Consider the following 20,882-nt stretch of genomic DNA (forward strand, 5'->3'; position numbering starts at 1 on the left):
CTCACCAACAAAAGTTGTTTGATGTTTCTCAAATTTTAATGTACTTATTAATCACCTCAGTATAGTATTAAAATATAGATTCTGATTCAGTATGTTCTGGATGATGTCTGAGTGGACATTTCTAGTAAGCAACCGGATGTTGCCTCTACCGCTCTGGACAGATATCCTCTGAGTAGCAAGGGTTAGAAGGCTTTTTCACTGTCAAACCACTGCCTATGAAAAGTTTGTGGTGCATTACACTCTAAATTGCTCAAAAAAGAAGATTTTGAAGTTACCTGTCAGTGGGGAAAAAACCATGTTACTCATGTTGTATTAAGCTGTGGCTAATAATAATTAAAATTTTTATTTTTAAGTACTGTTAAGTCAGCTCACATAATGATATGTTCTATATAATATATCTGTATGCTTTTCTTCACATAAAAATATTTGGAGCATATTGGTCCTCAAGATTATCTTAATGCAGTTCTTAATTATCTTTTGGTATAGATCTATGTATAAAGGTGGTAGTGATTCCAACTTCAATTAACCAATTTAGCTCACAATGTGCTCTTCCTGCTGCTAGTATTAAGAATAAACCTAAATATATAATTCATTTCTTGGCACTTTTTAAAAGGTCTTTTGATAACATTTTAGCAATATGTAGGTTTCTATACAAGTTCAGAGAATAAACTCATTTTAACAGGGTTGTGAAACTTGCATGTTGAGAATAAACTAATTTGATTTCTGGAAAGAAATGTCAGGATCATGTATTAAGTATTATGCATCTCAAAATTATATTTTTCTCTATAAATCCCTAATCCCAAATTATAGGACTCCTTCAGAGAATAATGGAAATGCATCTGTTCACATCCAAAAAGTTTATTGACCCTCAAATTTTTAGAATATTAATAAAGGATACTATAAGATTCAAGCATTTATATATAAAACAATGTAATATTTACAAATACAGCCCAAGAAAAGCATTCATTTAAAAAATAGCTCTCATTAGGTTTTAATAAATTAACCAATTCATCAGTAATACACCAACACTGCCATAATGTCTTTATGTGACCATGTTACTCAAAAGTCCTCAGTATCAGGACAGAAGTCTGGATAGTAAACACAAAGAACTCACCAAGAAAGAAATACCTCACTCTGATCTGATCCTCTAATGAAAAATTTTAAATGAGCTAATCCACTGGAGAAGGAAATGGCAACCCACTCCAGTATTCCTGCAGGGAAATTCCATGGACAGAGGAGCCTGGTGGGCTACAGTCCATGGGGTCACAAAAGAGCTGGACACAACTTAGAGACTAAACAACAACAACAAATCGTTATGTATACAATAACCATGTTGAAGGTTAAAACTGATCAGTGTAAAATCATTCCACAAATTATCTCTCTTGATCTAGCTAAAATACAGCACTCAATTTGAAACGGCAGATTTTAAGGTAATCAAGAAAATCTTTCATAGCGTGTATTTTGCTTTTATAGTTATACAAAATTTTTAAAATACTATACTACATTTTCTCATATTAAAACCATAGCCATCTATTTAAAAGGGTTAAAATCTACATTAACTTACTATAATTTCCCCCATGTGACCTTTACAAATGTTTGGTAGAATTCACCACTAATGCCATCTGGGTCTGTAGTCTTCTCTGAAAAAGGATGTTTAACTACTTCTTCAATGGAAATAAATTAGAATAGTTAAGCAGGAAAAGTTAAAATAATCTATTCAGGTATCTCATTATTCCTTAGTTAGATTTTAGAGTTTGTGTTTCCAAAGACCTTGTCCATTTCATCTAAGTTGTTGAATTTATTGGCACAGTTATTATAAATATTCTCTTACTATTCTTTTAGTCTGTAAGATATGTAGTGATATCTCCCTTACACCTAAAATCGTCAAATTATGTCTTCTGGTTAGGAGTTCATCAAATTTTCTGATAATGGCAAACAATCAGATTTAGGTTTTATTGATTTTTTTCCCCTTTATGGCTTTTCTGTTTCTACTTACTTTATTTCTTCTTTTATATTTATTATTTCTTTCCTCAACTCACTTCAGACTTTATTTGCTCTTTTTTATGTAGTTTCTCAAGGTGGAAGTTTAGGTCATCAATCTTAAACTTTTCTACTTTTTAATATAAGCAGTTAATGCTATAAGTGCTCCTATAAGTATGGCTTTAGATGCACCCCATTAACTTTGATATGCTATATTTCCATTTTCAGTAAATAAAAATAGAAAATTTCTCCTTGGAATTTCTTTGACTGCTAAATTATTCAGAATTGTATTGCTCAGTATTAAACAATAGAATTGGGATTTTCCAGATAGCTCTCTATAAGAGAATGTACTGTATATAGTCAGAGAACATACTTCTTGAGAACTGAAGATTTTTAAGTTTGTTGAAATTGATCTTATGGCCAAGAATATGGCTTGTTTTGGTAAATGTTCTGAGTACACATGAAAATACTGTGTGTTTGCATGTTGTTGGATGGAATATTCCAAGAATACCAATTTGATAATGTTACGACTGAACAACAACAACGTTAGGTCATTTTGTGGTGATTCAGTCGTGTCCAACTCTTTGTGACCCCATGGACTGCAGCACTACAGGCTTCCTTGTCCCTCACTATCTCCCGGAATTCGCTCAAATTCATGTCCATTGAGTCGGTAATGGTATCTAACCATCTCATCCTCTGCTGCCCTCTTCTCCTTTTGCCTTCAGTCTTTCCTAGCATCAGTCTCTTGACCAATGAGTAAGTTCTTCACAACAGGTGGCTAAAGTATTGGAGCTTCAGATTCAGCATCAGTCCTTCCAATGAACACTCAGGACGGATTTCCTCTAGGATGGACTGGTTGGATTTCCTTGCAGTCCAAGAGACTCTCAAGAGTCTTCTCCAACACCACAGTTCAAAAGCATCAATTCTTCGGCGCTCAGCCTTCTTTATAGTCCAACTCTCACATCCATACATGACAACTGAAAAAACCAGACTTTTGTTGGCAAAGTGATATCTTTGTTTTTAATAAGCTCTCTAGGTTTGTCATATGTTGAAACTTTTTATATCTTCACTGATTTTTCATCTACTTGTTTGATGAATTATTGAGAAAGGTGCTAAAACCTTCAACTATAACTGGATTTATCTACTTTCAGGTCTGTCAGTTTTTGCTTTGGGTATTTTGAAGGCCTGTTATTAGATGCATAAGCTTTTAGAATTATTTTATCTTCTTAATGATTAATCCATTTATCATGGTAACATGACCCTCTTCAGCCCTAGTAATTTTCCTTGCTCTGGAATCTAATTTCTCTGATGTCATTATAGTTCCAGCTTCTATATGATTAATGCTAACATGATGTATCATTTTTCCATGCTTTTATTTTTATAGCTTGTATATTTATTTAAAGTGGGTTATTACAGATGGCTTATGACTTATATAGACTTATATGACTAAGCCTTGCTTTTTTATCCAATATGACAATCTCTGCTCTTTCATTGGGCTTTTTAGATCATTCATTTTTAAAATAATTATTAACACTGCTGAACTTAAATCTGACTTCTTGCTATTCTCTCATGTCTTCTGCATTCCCTCTTTGACTTTTTACAGGCTACTTTTACACTGATGTTTTTTCTTAGTTATATCATTTTATCTCCTTTATTACATTATTGACTAAACCCCTTTATGCTCTTTTTTTACAAGGTCAGTCCAGAAATTACTAATACATTTTTAAGGTATAGATTATATCACTTCAAATACAGTAGAAAAACTTTAAAATACTTCCACTTCTCCCTTCCCAGTCTTTGTACTACTATCATACATTTTATTTGTACATATACTTTAAATTCCACAATGCATTATAATTATTTCTCCTTAAAAAGTGAATTATCCTTCATTACCAACTTTATCAAGATACAATTCCACACCATAAAACTCATCATTTTGAACTGTAGATTCAGTGGTTCTTAGTATATTCACAGAATTGAATTGCCACTATCTAAGTTGAGAACATCCTTATTATCCCCCAAAAGAAACACCTACCCATTAATTAGCAGTCATTCCTCAATCTTCCCTGCACCTAATACCTGGCAGTGACTAATCTACTTTATGTTTCTATGTATTCACCTATGGGCTTCCCAGGTGGTGCAGTGGTAAAGAATCTGCCTGCCAATCCAGGAGTCCTGAGAGATGCAGGTTTGGGTTCAATCCCTGGGTCAGGAAGATCCCCTGGAGTTAAGAAATGGCAACCTGCTCCAGTATTCTAGCTTGGAAAATTTCATGGACAGGGAAGCCTGGTGGGCTACAGTTCATGGGTTTGCAAAGAGTTGGACAAAACTGAGTGTATGTGTGCGCGCACACACACACACACACACATATTTACCTATTGTGGAAATTTCATATATTGGAATCATTCAATATGAGTTTTCTTGTGACTGGCTTCTTTAACTTGTACAATATTCTAAAGGCTCATCCATATTGTAGCAGGTATCAGTATGTCATTACTTTTAACTGCCAAGTAATATTTCATCATGTAGATATGTCACCTTTTGCTTATCCATTCGTGGACAACTGGGTTACTTTCAATCTTTTTAGCTAGTATAAATAAAGCTGTTATGAACATGTACAGATAAGATCTTGTGAGATATATGCTTTTAATTATCTTAATTACAAATATAGAATTTTGGGGTCATATATCAACTTTATGGTCACATGGTTTAACATATTAAAGAACTGCCAGATTATTTTTCAAACTGGCTCACCATTTTACAATCCCACCAACAATGTATGAGGGATCTGATTTCTCCAACAACCTCACCAACGCTTATCTTTGTATTTATTACAAACACGTTAGTTGTAATAGTTGTGGACTGAGATCTCCTAGTTTTGACTTGCATTTCCCTAATGACTAATGACGTTGAGCATTTTTTCATGTGCCTATATTCCATTGTGTATTTTTTATTTGGAAATGTTTATTCAGACCTTTGGCCCAATTTAATTATATCAATTATCTTTGAAGGATATTTTTAAATACAAAAAACATATATTTACCCACATATTTAATAGCTTTTCCACGATCACCATTCTTTTTTGTAGGTCCATATTTCTACTTGGTATCATTTTTCCCTTCTGCCAAAAGGACCTCCATTAACATTTCATGTTACTAATCATCTGATGTTAATGAATTACTTCAGCGTTTATATGTTTGATATTATTAAAGTTCACACTCTACTTTCTTGCAACTTTCATTATTTCAGATGAGAAATCTGCTGTCATTGTTATATTTAATCCTCTAAATGCAAGGTGTCTTTTTAAAGAATTTATCTTTATCACTAGTTCTTAGCAATTTTATTATGCTGTGTCTCTTTGATTTTCTTTCATGTTTCCTCTGTTTGGGGTTGATTTTGTCCCTTAACATCTACAGGTTTTATATTTTTCATAAATTTGGAAAATTTTCAATCATTATTTCTTCAAATATCATTTTCTGCCACCAAACTTCTCTCATTCTGGGACTCCAATAACAAATAACTGAGGTCTCTTAATATTGTCCCATAGCTCTCTTAGCTTTGTTCATTTGTTTTTTTCACTCTTTTCTTTTTTTCTGTTTTATTTTTAGTAGTTTCTATTCTTATGCTGTAAGTGCGCTTACCTTTTTTTCTGCAGAGTCAAATTTGTTATTAAGCCTACCAGGCATGTTTCCATCTCTAAAAGTTCAGTTTGGATCTTCACTTCATTCATTTCTCTATTTTCTTGAACTATCAGTTCAGTCAGTTCAGTCGCTCAGTCGTGTCAACTCTTTGCGAACCCCTGAACCTCAGTACACCAGGCCTCCCTGTCCATCACCAACTCCCAGAGTCCACCCAAACCCATGTCCATCGAGTCAGTGATGCCATCCAACCATCTCAACCTCTGTCGTCCCTTTCTCCTCATGCCCTCAATCCTTCCCAGCATCAGGGTCTTTTCCAATGAGTCAGCTCTTCGCATCAGGTGGCCAAAGGATTGGAGTTTCAACTTCAACATCAGTCCTTCCAATGAACACCCAGGACTGATCTCCTTTAGGATGGACTGGTTGGATCTCCTTGCAGGCCAAGGGACTCTCAAGAGTCGTCTCCAACACCACAGTTCAAAAGCATCAATTCTTCGGAGCTCAGCTTTCTTCACTGTCCAACTCTCACATCCATACATGACCACTGGAAAAACCATAGCCTTGACTAGACAGACCTTTGTTGGCAAAGTAATGTCTCTGCTTTTAAATATGCTATCTAGGTTGGTCATAACCTTCTTCAGTAGAGATTAATTAATCAGTCTGAAAATTCAAGCTCAAAATTCATAGCCTAATTTTAAAAAGCAGAAAAATAACCCATTTGGGGAATACACAAAGAGTACTTTTACTTTAAAATTCACCACAAAACATATGCAAATGGAGCCTACTTGTACTCTAATAAGACACTTAACTTTAACACCCTATCTCAAATCTCTGAGCGTGGAGGAGTGGACACCCACTTTAGCAGGTTGAGGCCTTGTGTCTCCAGTCTGTTGCTCTATGCAGCACACATATGGATTCCTGACAGGAGGAAATAACAGCATTCTTAACAAATGCTTGCTGAGAAGCAGCAAGTTACCTGTCATGCAGGGCTACAATGCCTAACAGAGAACATCATCACAGCTCAGGCTGAGTTTTTTTCAGAAATCTTACCTAAGAACTGCCTACTTTAGCTGAAAATTATTCTCATTAACTGTGTAAACACTGAGTGAAAAAAAATGTTTTAATGACTGAGATCATATCTTCATTTAAAGAATTCATGTATGTTTATGCACCTATTTATTCCAGTCTCAGAACAAACCATCACCTTATTTTTTAATAAACTCACACCACTGTCTACGCTCACAGGTTATTAAACACAGAACTAATCCCAATCTGACCTTAGTTACTAAATGTTCTAGCTTTGTATATCAGCGTTAGTGTTTCATTTATCCTATTTGCTTTTCTATCCAGCTAACAAAGTTCATCAGAATAAATTATATATTTATATTTATCTTTTAATTCTTATGTTTCAGGTTACATCTACTACAAAAGATATCTTTGGGAAGGAATTTCTCTTCCCTGCTGGGCCACCAAATCATGCAGTATATAACTCGTAGCAGGCTGGTCACTGTGAAACTGTAAAAGTTAATGACTGAAAGTTTAGAAAGGTTCCTGGCTAGAATGGAAAAAAAAAAAGAAAAGAAAAACAAACAGCTGCTGCATGCTTATTATGCCACAATACAAATATGTATCACCCCTGTTTCTGTGAATGGAAAGAGTTAAACAGGATAGAAAGAAACTGAGGAGTTTTGGTGAAAAAAAAAAGCAGTGGGCATCACATCATGGGCTTGAATTTCTACAGAAAATGACTCCACCCTGAGCCTAAAGGCTATGTGAGGTCTTATGTTCTATTCAGAATAAATCACAGTTACGTGTGATCACTCTTTGTGATGTTCAATTTCATGGATCAATCTAGCTGGGCCATGATGCTCAGATACATGGTCAGACATTATTCTGGCTGTTTCTGTGAGGGTATTTTTGAATGAAATTTACATTAAATCAAGGTAAAGTAAAGTTGATTGACCTCTCTCATGAGGGTCAGTTAGTCAGTTCAGTCACTCAGTCGTGTCTGACTCTTTGTGACCCTGTGGAATGCAGCATGCCAGGGTTCCCTGTCCATCACCAACTCCTGGAGCTTGCTCAAACTCATGTCCATCGAGTTGGTGATGTCATCCAACTGTCTCATCCCCTATAGTCCCCTTCTCCTGCCTTCAATCTTTCCCAGCATCAGGGTTTTTTCCAATGAGTCAGTTCTTTGCATTAGGTGGCCAAGGTATTGGAGCTTCAGTTTCAGCTTCAGCATCAGGGCAGACCTCATTCAATTAGCTGAAGGGCTTAAAAGAATAAATGCAAATGCTTCCCTAGTGGCTCAAACAGTAAAGGATCTGCCTGCAATGCAGGAGACATGGGTTCAATCCTTGGGTTGGGAAGATTCCCCCAGGGATCTTTCATTTCACTTTTTCCAGAGCAAGAGGGAATTCTGCCTGAAGACATTTTTTAAATCAAACTGGAACATCAACTCTTACCTGGTTCTTTAGACTACCGGCCTCCCCATCAGATTTTGGACTCATCTAGTCTCCATAATTACATAAGCTAATTGCTTAAAATAAGTGTATTTCTCTCTATATATACATCCTGTTGGGCTTCCCTAGTGGCTCTGTGGTAAAGAATCCGCCTGCCAATGCAGGAGAAGGTGGGTCCAATCCTTGGGTCAGGAAGATCCCCCAGAGAAGAAAATGGCAACCTACTCCAGTATTCTTGCCTGGGAAATCCCATGGACAGAGGAGTCTGGCAGGCTACAGTCCTGGCTAGGGTCACAAAAGAGTTGGACACAACTTAGTGGACTAAACAATAACAACAACATAAAACCTGTTAGTTTTGTTTCTCTGGAGCACCTTGACTAGTGCACTATCTATTTAGCCTCAGGTAAGCTCCCATCACATCTAGTAAGGGGAGAAAGATACATTGAACCCTAAGAGAAATAATGTATTACATATGTAATACTAGAATTATCTTAAAAGCAAATATGAAATACACAAAAGAAAGAGAGGTCGATTCTATCCTCTGCGGATCAGAGAAAGTTTTCTTCGAGGTTGATCTAAGCTTGAGAGATGAATAAATATTCTGCAAGCAGATGGGAGGGAGGGTGGGGAAGCTGCAGCCTGGCACCACATGCTCCCTGCCTGAGTCGAGGCCCAGAGATATACAACAGCATGGCGCATTAGGAAGCCACGAGTAGGTTTATATAGCTCGAGCATAGGGTGAGTGGGAACGGGGGCAAGAGGGACGGCAAGTGATGGAGCCAGAAAAATATGAAAGGGCCAACTCATGAAAGGTCTGGTGTAACAAGGCACGCAGCTTAAAATTCATCTTGCAGAGAAACACAACAAGGGTCCCAAAACAGGCAAACACGATCACAGTGGCAGCTTCAAAAGATATTAATATCTCTGGTAGCAGTGTTGAGAACAGGTTCAAAGACCTGAACCTGTTCAGGAGGGCAGAGCAGGCACGGAGCAACCACACTGCAGGTAACAGTTTGATCAGGCCACCATAACAAAGCACCGCAGATTAGCTGGCTCAAACGACTGAAATCCATTTCTCACGGTTCTGAAGGCTGAGAAGTACCAGATATAGGTGCTTGGCTGATTAGGTTCCTGGCGAGAGGGCTCCTTCTGGCTGGTAGACAGTTGCTTTCTTGCTCTATCCTCATATGGCCTTTCCTCAGTACATACACGGAGGAGGGGGGGAGAAACGGAGAAAGGATAGGAGTGGAGAGACAGAGAGAGAGATCTAAAGTGACCAAGCCTATCCGACTAGGACCACATCTCTATGACCGCATTTAACCTGTTACTTTCTAACAGCTCCATCTCTAAATAAAATCACCCAAGGGGTTAGAGCTTTGACATATGAATACTGACAGGGGGATGCATTTCAGCTGAACTGCAGAGACCTACGATGATACAGACCTAAGGTCAACCAACAGCAGTAGCGATGGAGGAAGACGAGATGCAAAAAGGTAAAATAACAAGACCTGGCCACACGTTAAACAGGAAAAGTGAAAGGACTACGAAGCTTCTAACGTAACTGGCTGAATGGTGGTGCCATCTGTTTAAACTAGGAAAGCAGGTTACTGGCCTCGCAGAACCTCAGGGGCTTCAGGCTTAGAAAATGCAGGTCCAGTGAAGAGTGGAAGTGTGTAGTCAGACTGAAAACAGGAATTACTGAAGATCTATTCATTCTTCTAATGCTACTCTTTCTTCTAAATGCTGTCACCAGTTGTCCAATCAAGGTGGAAGATGTAACGATGTTTATTGTACCATTTTTCAACATTTCTGTGCATTGAAAAGTTTCACAAGTTGAATATTCGGGGAAAGGAAGCTGGTGATAGGAACCTGAATACATTTCACGTTTGCGAGTGAGGCTTGCTCCCTGGCAGGGAGTCAATCGTCACTGACAGGTCTGAGATTTGGTTTTGCCCTAGTTACAAACTAATCAGCTAGCCTGTTACTGTTTTATGGGTGCTAATGAAAAACACAAAACTTCTGGGTCACAGACAAAGGGCTTTACTCATCACAGCATAACATCAGCATAGTTGCACTGGTTTCCTGGACCCCAAGTCCATGGGGCACAACATGATATGACCCTAGATGGATGCTGCACACACAGACGTTCAGGCTGAAGCTGAGAAATATCGAGCTTGGGGAGCTTACCATTTGACAGCAAGCTGTAAGCAAGCCTGTTCTTTGTCCCAGAGAAAGACCTAACCTCATGCTTCAATATTGCCTGTTGCAAACACAACTCATGAGAAATGGCCCAGGTGAAAAAGCAGGCAGGGCCTTGTATTCTTGGCATCCAATATGATATACACGAGTATGAGAGATTCACAGAAACTGTCATAATGCTCACCCACTGAGTTCATCGCCTCTGTGACACCAAACGCATTTATGCCTCAGGCAAAATACTAAGTAAGGTACTTATAAAAAATGGAATAAACTACTGGGAGACAACTCAAGTCCTAGAATGGATGTTGTTACCCCAGAAAAAAAAAAGTACTCCCAATTCTAGTATTTGCTGGGTCCCAAATGAAATGGTGGGCTTCCCAGGTGGCTCTAATGGTAAAGAACCTGCCTGCCAAAGCCAGAGACTAAGAGACACAGGTTTGATCCCTAGGTTGGGAAGACCCCCTGGAGGAGGGCATGGCAACCCACTTCAGTAATCCTTTCTAGAGTATCCCCGGACAGAGGAGCCTGGCAGGCTATAGTCCATAGGGTCAGCAAGAGTTGGACATGACTGAAGCAACTTAGCACAGCACACAACAAATAAAATGGTGCAGTCCAAGAGCACTGAAGTACACCTGCCAGGGAGCAAGCCTCACTCACAAACGTGAAATGTATTCAGGTTCCTATCACCAGCTTCCTTTCCCCCAGTATTCAACCTGTGACACTTTTCAAACACACAGAGATGTTGAAAAATAGTACAATAAGCATCTTTACATCTTTCACCTAGATTGGACAATTGCTAACAGCATTTTGCCATACATATTTTCTTCTTATTTCCCTGGGTTTTTCCTCTTCTTTAAGACGCATTTAAAAATAGCTTGCGGGCACCATGACTTTCTCCCTAAATATTTCACTAGCATCACCTAAGAACGAGGACATTTCCCTACATAACCATAACACACAATATTTCATACCTGAAAAAAAATGAACAATGCTTCCTCAGTTGCCCCTAAAGAGTATAGAGGATGTTTGTTTTACCTTATTATTTTTTTAACCAAAGTCCCATCAATAATCATATATGCAAGCTGGTTGCTGTCTCCTTGTTTGTTTTCATCTACAACAGTCTCTTTACCCCCAACACATAAATCTTTTCGGTATTTTTAATGGTATTGTCTTCTACACGTCCCTCGTATTGGATTGTGTCCTTGTGGTGTCATTTGCTCTTCCCTCTGTTCCTGTATTTCATGAAAATGGAATACAACTCTAAAGGGCTGATTAGCGTCAGAGTCAGCATATGTAGCAAGAATATCCACAGTTAATGCTGTGTACTTTAAACAGCCTCCTATCAGAAGATACAGAATGTCAAGTTATTCTACTACTAGTGATACTAACTTTGTTCATTAGGTACTGTGCTGACAGCTAAATTTCTATTTTAAGGTATGTATTTTCCCCCTTACAACTGCAAGACATCTCTGAGGTGATACTCTGGGAAAAGTGCAAATATTCTGTGCAAACATACTGTGCAAATATTCAATTATTTCATGAAGGGGTTGTATGGTAGGTAATTTTCTACTACTAAATTAACAACCACAAACTTAATTTAACAAATTACCACAAACTTAATAGCTTTAAACACAGTTCAGCATCTCACAGTTTACAGATCACAAATCTGGGTTGGTCCCACTGGCGTCCCTGCTCTAGCTTTCATAAAGCCAAAATCACGGTGTCAGTCAGATGGGCTCTTACCAGGAGGTTCTGGAGCAAGTCTCCTTTCAAATTCACTCAAGTTGTTGGCAAAATCCAGTCCACTGAGTTTTCCTTCCTTATTATTAGTTTAGGGGTACCCTGAGCTCCTGCAGGCCTCTCCCTGGTTCTATCTCAAAGCCAGCAATGGTGTGCGAATCCTCGTGCCTGAAACCTCTCTTCCTGCCTCTTCTGCATTTAGTCTCTGTGACTGACTCTTCTGCCCTTTCTCTTCGGCTTTTAATTGCTCTTGTGATTGTACAGAATTCACCCAGATAATCCAGGACAACCTCCCTCTCTTAAGATCTTAAGATCAGTTGACTAGTAACCTTAATTACATCTGCAAAGTCCCCTCACAGCAGATCCCAGATTAGTGGGTGACTAGCAGGAAATGGGACTCGTGAGGGAACATCTTTAGAATGATGGTGATTTTCTAATTATATCCATTTTTTTTTTTTTTTACTGTTAGTAGCTGGTATTCTTTGGTAAAGTAAAACATTCCTTCTTCAACTGCAAATGAACTATGGGTTCTCATAAAATGTCAAGCTACTTAATTCTTTCCCTTTGATGACCAATTTTCAGATAATTTTCATCTTATGACAACAAATTAACTATATTCTAAAAATGTTATAGAGTCATGACTTTTAATTAAATATTTTATAATCAATAGAAGCCTTATTCTGTTTTACCCTCAAACTGTCCCAATTTTGGCCAAAGGACATCCTCTCAAGCTGGGTTTCTTTGTCCTATTCCCATACCACCATTAAACTGGGCGTTTGCTTTCCAAAAAAGACAATGTCCTAGGCTCATCTTATATTTTCTCTACCACAGAGATAGTGCTGAGCCAAAACTAGGACCCAGATCTCCTGACAGCCAGACCTCTGTTTCTGTCACAATATGAGATGTGGGAATTTCACATTATATGAAGGTATTAGTCACACATGATCTACTGGCATCACCGACTCAGTGGCCATGAGCTTGAGCAAACTCCAGGAGATGGTGAAGGACAGGGAAGCCCAGCATGCTACTGTTCATGGGATTACAAGGGCTCAGACACGACTGAGCGACTGAACAACAACCACAAATCACATTATATTCAAATATTTGACTATTAACATAATAACTTATATTATTATTCTTTACTTTAAGTTGCTCCTATTTCAAATACCTGAATATGGCCATTGGAAAAAATCCAATTTTTACAGCTGCATAAATTCCATTTTTTTAGTAGTAGTACTTTTCAAGAACTTTGCACTGTTTTACAACACATATTACTAATTTAGGTCCGGGGGTAAAAAAATGATGCCTTTACTTTCTTTTTTTTGTAAGTGTGGTCCTAACCATGAATAAAAAACCAAGCTTTTAAGACTGTTCAATCAATACTATCCTCTTACTAAGCACAGTAAAAATTTATTAACTTTTAAAGAAGTAAACAAATATCAAAGGAAGTGCAAAGACCCAATTTAGGCAAAAAAATCAAATCTTTCATTAGAATTTCTTCTGGGTTACAAATTCTCCATTTAATAATAATTCAGTATTGACATGAAAGAGACAGTTGAGAAACTTTGACACGTTATATGCTGGGTTTTTCCATTCTATTTATTACTTAAATAATAGCCTTTCTAATCTTTCAAAGGAAACGTTATTCCTTGGCATCTGTCTCCGATATATGTGCATGAAAACTTCCATTTTCAAAATCACCCTTTCACATCACTCTCTTACTTCTTTAAACTGAAAGTATCTTTCTAAATTTAGACAAATTAACCAAACTTATTAAAAGCTATATGTTTTTATCAAGTTATATATAGACAGTAAAAATATATATACACATACTAGCAAAAGCATTTGTTTGACTATAAAAATGTAACTATGTGAGTGTAAAAGAGTAACTCTTTTGTGTAGTCATGACACTGCATTCTAAAAAGAAAATGACATCTCAGTTTATTTTACTTACACAATAAGTTTAATTTACATAGAAATGATAGAGCATTTCAGGAGCAAGTCTTAAAAACAATTTCTGCTGAATGACTGCTATAAGAATCTCCTTAAGAGAGAAATAAACATAAACTAAAACGGCAGTTGTGAAACATATATAGTACCTCTCAGCTGCGGACAAAACTCAATATTCTATAGGAAAACACTTCAGAAAACAAAAGGGGCTTTGGTTTAGATTGTTGGCTGAAGTCAAAAGCTGTCTCCTTAAAATTGGAGCATACCAAAAGTTTGCTTATTAAGGCAGGCTCTCAGGCAATAAACTCAAATTTCTGAATTCTGCCCTATCCATCCCTGAGGAGAAAAGTTTTCTCAGTGCGGTTGTCTAGTTATCACGGTAAACAAATGTCTTCATATGCATTTTATGAAAAACACAGAATATGCCATCAAAAATCAGAGACATCACTTTGCTGACAAAGGTCCATATAGTCAAAGCTACGGTTTTTCCAATAGTCATATACAGATTTGAGAGCTGGACCATAAAGGAGGCTGAGTGCCAAAGAATTGATGCTTTCAAATTGTGGTTCTGGAGAAGACTTGAGAGTCCCTTGGACAGCAAGGAAATCAAACCAGTCCATCCTAAAGGAAATCAACCCTGAATATTCATTGGAAGGACTATGTTGAAGCTGAAGCTCCGATACTTTGGCTCCCTGATGCGAACAGCTGACCCACTGGAAAAGACCGTGATGCTGGGAAAGACTGAAGGCAGGAGAACTGGGCGACGCAGGATGAGATGTTTGGATGGCATCATCAACTCAATGGACATGAGTTAAGGGAGACAGTGAAGGACAGGGAAGCCTGGCATGCTGCAGTTCTTGGGGTTGCAAAGAGTTGGACGTGACTGAGCGACTGAACAACAACAGCAATATGACACTAATGGGTAAAACTCCGAGCTTTAACAAAACATTCACTTGAATGACAAATGACATTTTCAAAGGTTCCTAGCAGTGGTAGCATCTGAGGCATGTAATGTTTCACAAGGCCTAATCCTTTATCAAGTCAAAGACAAGTCGTTTATATTTAATTTATTAGCCAATAGCAATTTTCTTCCTATAGATAAACACTTTTTTGTAACTTTCAGCAATAACTGATAACTATATTCGTATATACTTAAAATACACAATAAGATGATTTTATAATTGCCAGGAAACTGCTAAGAAAAATTGCCAAGACCAGGATAATTAACACAACCATCATTTCACATAATTAACAATGGTAACTCTCTGTGCTTTTTGTTTCAGATAAGCATTTAAAAGACTTATTTTTCCTGGCACAGCAGAGGACTCAACCTCCTAAAAACATTAAAAAAAAATAAAATTTAGCATCAGTGTGTCCCCCTTATAATGACTCATTACAAAATATTAAGGCCATGAGAAGATTTGTGTGAAAACATAAAATTTTAAACTGAAATTATGTTTCTAACATTATCACTAAAAATAAACAAAAAATACAAAACCCTTTTTGAATCATCTTGTAGAAAGAATACATGTACTGCTTCAACTTAAACCTTTATTCTATTTAAAATTGGAAAAAAAAAAACCCAAGGTTAAATCATATACACAACCATACCTCTCCTAGTGCTTCATATCTTTTCTGGTTCCATCTGTGCAAATCTTCCCGGTAGTTAAAAACAAATGGCTCCCCAGTCTTTATGTGTCTTAACTGCCCCTCTAGAAGACAAGCAAACAAGTTCATTTGTTAAAATAGTGCTATGACTCAGAGTATATTTCTAATAATATATAAAGTATAATAAATAATGTTTAATAAAAATTTAATGTCTCAGGACTTTCTCATTTTTTCATTAGATTTTTTTCTTTAAATATCCATATGGTGCAAATGTATACATAGTATAAAAGAAGGACCCAAGCCCTCAAAGGCTATGTCTTCCATCTTCATTTCTCTAACCCAAAGCAAATTAACAATATTTGAAGGCCTACAACATATGAAGATTTTTGCTAGCTATAGCCATGAACATGGTCCCCATTCTTAAGCTTAGAGGTTACCTGAGGAGTAAAAGCATAAATATTTAAAAGTAAGGAACTTTTTACAAAGAGTAAAGTCAACAATCTAAAAAACTGCTACAGGCAACTCACATAGATAATAAAGTCTAAAATGAGTTTAGAAAAATGAAGGATACCGATAGGCTAGAATCGGTTCAAAGGTTTCAGTGAAATTTCTCAACTGGCTTGAAATACAAATACGATTTCAAATGGAAATGGGAGAGAGACAGTGAGCCAAGGCAGGTTTAGACTGGTAGGTAGGAAGTCAGGCATGAGCAACAAGGGGTGGCCTAGCTGAAAAGGAGGCAAGCTGATCTCTAAACCCCCTGGAAGACACACCCAGAGGGGCTCACAGATTTGCTACAAAATAACCACAGAGACTATTCCAACTCCTGCACATGCCCTAGGCACACAGTGGATACAAACTAACCACAGGGGCTTCCTCAAGTAACCTTAGGCAGCTAGGAGCCCATTAAGGGTTCATAAATATTCTACACATATACATACATCTGATTACAACAGACTGAACTATGGGAAGACACACGCAACAGAGCTTGTTGTTATATAACTTGCAGTTGTCAATCAGCCTGGAACTTATGCCTATTTGCATTCCCTTTCTTGACTGGTGGTGGGTACAAGCCCTATTCTGCACAGGGCACAACCAAAAGGAGGAGATAAGAAGTATAAAAAGGGGGAATCAAGAGGAATTGTTATGATGATTCCTTTGGGATCAGCCGGCTCCCACATCTTGGGAGTGTCTGTCTAATAAAAGATCTGTCTGCTTGAGCCGACCTGAACTGTGACTTCTCTGTTGTTTTAAACCCTCTAGTCTGTTGTTCCAAACTTTTGTTTTGAGGAGACAAGAACCAAGGAAGAGAAATAAACCGACCTGATAAGACTGTCAAGACAGATTCACATAGTCCAGTGACTGTACTGACAATAAATAACTTTATTAATAATTTCAATGGTCCAAGCAACCAAGAGGCACAGGCAAAGCAGGGAGTAGTTTGCAACAGCCTGGCTGTGTCTCCCCAGGTTTCTCTTCTCAATGGATAGCACGCTCTGGACCAGAACAGGTGAGGTCTCTAAGTGGGGCATATGAGGTACTGCACACATTGGTAAGCATGCTGGTTATAAACACTTCTATTTCATGTGCCAGGGAGTTGTACTGCTCATGGGATATTTTCCAAAGAAACATGCAATTACATATCTGCAGGTTATAGGTTTAACTGTAAGCAATGCCAAACTAGTTAACTTGTTCAAAATACTTCATGGAGAAGGATTCTCCTCATGGCAGACCAGGCCACCTGTCTTGTCTCCCCAGAAGCATTCTCCTGGTGTTCAAGAGAGAAAAACACAACAGACCAAGTGCTTTAACAACTTCCCTCCCCTCTATTCAGACAATGAAAATAGAATTTTGAAAAAAAAAAAAGGTGGCAAGTTCAAATAATGGTGAACAAACAACCCAGTTTAACAGAAACAAAGAGAATACTGAGACTAATTGAATAATACAACAATGGAGAACACATGAAATCAAATAGGAGCAGCCTCAAACTTTAGCCTCTATCCTAGGAGTGGCAGAAGAGGTACATAGTCAAGCTGAACGGAGTTACTAGTACTTGATTTTTATCCAGTGAGGGCTTGCAAGAGTGAAGAAAGACTTGAAAGGAAAGCTATGGCACCAGAGCTAAAACCCAGGAAATATTACTACTCTAAGTAAAACGATTTCATTATTTTTATGAATCAATTTTACTATACATACTCGGTATTTTTAATATAAGGGCTAATTCTTATTTCTAAAGTTTTTTAATACTCAACATGAGACACAGCACTAGATCACCATAACGGACACTCATTTATGGTCAGATGATGCCATATAAATTATAAGGTACATCTATGTCTTTCTTTTGAGGACAGGGAAATTCCCATTTAAGACATCAATACAAGTGAATTGAAGGTATCTGCAAATCTGACATTTGTGATTTTGATTAAAGCAGCCTTAAAAAGGCATGTGGCACACAGTAATGTGTAATATTGATGCAGCTAAAATTTGAAATGTATTTTCTATGGGACTGTTGTTTGAAAGGGAACTGACTTACCAAGAGAGTGAGTTTATGTAGTTAAATGTAGATACATCTATATCTCAAAGAGAGGTTTGCTGTTTATTATTTTTTTTAATTCTCTACTCATTTTGAACATAATGATTCTCATAAGTTGACCATGATTTTGACACTTTAGGAAAGATGAGCCTTGCCAAAACAGCCAACTACTAACACTAGTATTAAAAGTAAAAAGGTAAAGAGGCAAAGAGAATAAGCATTCTTAACCAGAAAAGATAATCTGGATCACTTACAGTTGGATTTGCAAATTGTATTTCTCAAAGATTTGGAAAATCTCTCTAGCAACTGTTAAAGGTCTGATTTAGGACATTTTAGAGTCTCCTAAAATCAGCTGTAAAATCTCCGATGTATAACCAAATGCATGTTATTTTGAAAAGCGTATCCATATATTTCACCAGATTGGTGGTAGAGTCTGAGACCCAAGATAAGCTATCAATGACATACATGAATTAATAAACTGAAAATATTGAAGACACTTTCTGATAACAGTAAGAATCCAATAAAAAATACCTATCATGGAAGACAAGATTCAAACTCAAAACAGTTTGTTGCGGAGTTTTATATATATATATATATACACATATATATATATATATATATGTATGTATTTTTTGGTGATACAAAAGCATGATTCCTCACAGTACTGCACCAAGGTATAGGGAGTAAGAGTGAGGGTGTAAGGGGAAAAGCCTTCACCTTCATCTTTCAAGGCAAGGGCATTTGACCTGGGCCGTATATCACCTGCAATTGGAGAATGGCTAAACAGGCACCTTAAACACAAAGAGTATTTGAAAAGGTAACAGTGATTTGAAAGAACAAGGTATCAGTTTGATGCAGGTAAAAAGTATCTCTTCCCCTTTGTTATGATTTTCTTTTGCCTTAGAGTGAACTCTGTATCCTAATTCTTCTTTACCCAACTAAGAACTTTAAAATTCTTTAGAAAAATTTAGAAGTTTCTTTAGTCAATGAAAGTTTCAATTCAAAGCTTTCATAAAAGTTTTTGCATTATAAACCCTGAAAAAAAGTCCCTGAAGATTGTAAGATAGGACTGCTCTCTTAGGGATTTAATACTGAAACTAGTTTCTTGGTTTCAAATCTTCACCTCTTTAAAAAAATACTCACCATTCACCCTGAATTCAACCCTGAACTGTATCGTGCTAAAAATAAGATCCATAGAAGTGGCATTCTCTCCTTGGAATGCAAGCATCTTTGCCCATACTGTAAGTCTACATTTATGCAAGACGACGTCCGGGATATTTAAAAAAAATACATGATAGGTGTGTGCAAGGGTGCATACGCATTCAGGCGTAAGTACACAAAAGCACACATGCATGTGCAAAGGTGTAGGTGTGTCCCAACAGTGAGTATGTGCATGCAAGAATGTAAAAATGTAAGCAAAGATGTGTGTGTGTGAACGTATCTGATAAGAAAGCGAGAGATAAAAGTGTATTGCTTCTTTCTTTTTCATTTCCTTTAAGAAATGTTCAAGGAAGATGAAAGGTAGACTTCAGGGAAAACTGGCGTCTTCTATTCATCAAGCAAACATAGTTCTATGATTCGTCTGCCCTACCAACACATGCCCCCATCTCTGGCCTGAAAGAGGAGTCTGGTCATTGTTTCAAAGGGGCAGGGGCAATGTTGGTCTCAGAGTTCTTTAGATTCTGTTAATTAAACTATAAAGAAATTTTAAAATTTCTTTAAAAACAAAATATTACTACTCACACATACTTTGCCAAAAGAGATCCTTTATTTAAAAGCATGAACATTAGTATCAGAAAAGAGATCAAAGTTTCTAATATGTTCTAATACTTTCTAATATGTCTCTAATATATTCGCTTAATATTCTAGTACACAGAGACTATAAGCTCTAACACCCATAACTGATATTGCAGAGACGCATCGATCTAAGAAGGCCGCATTGGCAGGAACTGTATGAACGCTGCAAAGACCAGAGATTCTCCTGTGGCAATATTTACAGCTTTAAGTACATCAAGTGCCAGGACATCTGAACTGTTCTTGTAACTTACTGTATAGTTCCTCTTCTGCAACCTGACTCTGACCTGGTATTAGAAAACTGATTAGGCTTTTGCACTTTTTGTTAGGTGGTATGACAACAGTCAATGTGAATAGAATAAAATAAATGTGTGTAAAATTTTAAAAAACACACACAATGGTAACAGGCCACCAGTTAAGTTGATGTAGTACAACAAACACAGCTACAATTCAAATGCTAGCTCACCTGTAATAACATTACCCTTCAGGTATTACAGTGTTATTAATCCAGTTTCATGGTTCTTTGTACCAGAAACATTCTTGCAATCTATAGTACCTTATTCCAAGTCCCAAGTCCCAAGCTTATTTTATTCAGAACTTAACAAAGTTTTACAATAAGGATGTTGCCTAAAAAATAATAATGGAATCAAGTATTATGTTTTAAAATAGTGTCACAGATAATTATTGCCAGTCACTTCACCTTAAATAACATGTGAAATAACAGCATCTTTCTACATTATTACTTGGGACTTCCTGCTGGATACAAGGGAGTGGAGCCCTCAAGACTGAAAATACACCTATCATTTGATTCACAATATGAATTAAATTCATATCCGTTGGTTTAAGTGGCTTGACAAGTATGGGAAATTATTACTTGGCTCTCTTACTTGATGGAAGAATTTCATCATGAAAGGATAAGATGTTATTTCTCAAAAGAAACACATAAAACTCTCTAGCTGGCAAATAAAAGTTTAGGAT

At 37.1% G+C, this 20,882-nt stretch overlaps 1 protein-coding gene across 25 annotated transcripts in view; it reads right to left on the minus strand.

The window, feature by feature from the left end:
• Positions 1-20,882, minus strand: part of ARB2A (ARB2 cotranscriptional regulator A) — a 424,113-nt gene that overhangs the window by 355,704 nt on the left and 47,527 nt on the right. For all 25 annotated transcript variants that reach the window (XM_081498710.1, XM_081498707.1, XM_081498706.1 and 22 more), the window contains one exon: positions 15,581-15,681. In XM_081498710.1, the coding sequence (XP_081354836.1) occupies positions 15,581-15,681 (101 nt within the window). The remainder of the gene's footprint in view (positions 1-15,580; positions 15,682-20,882) is intronic.

The sequence above is a fragment of the Giraffa tippelskirchi genome, chromosome 6 (genome assembly GCF_054371585.1).
Source record: "Giraffa tippelskirchi isolate mGirTip1 chromosome 6, T2T-mGirTip1v1.2.pri, whole genome shotgun sequence".
In the NCBI taxonomy this organism is placed as follows: domain Eukaryota; kingdom Metazoa; phylum Chordata; class Mammalia; order Artiodactyla; family Giraffidae; genus Giraffa; species Giraffa tippelskirchi.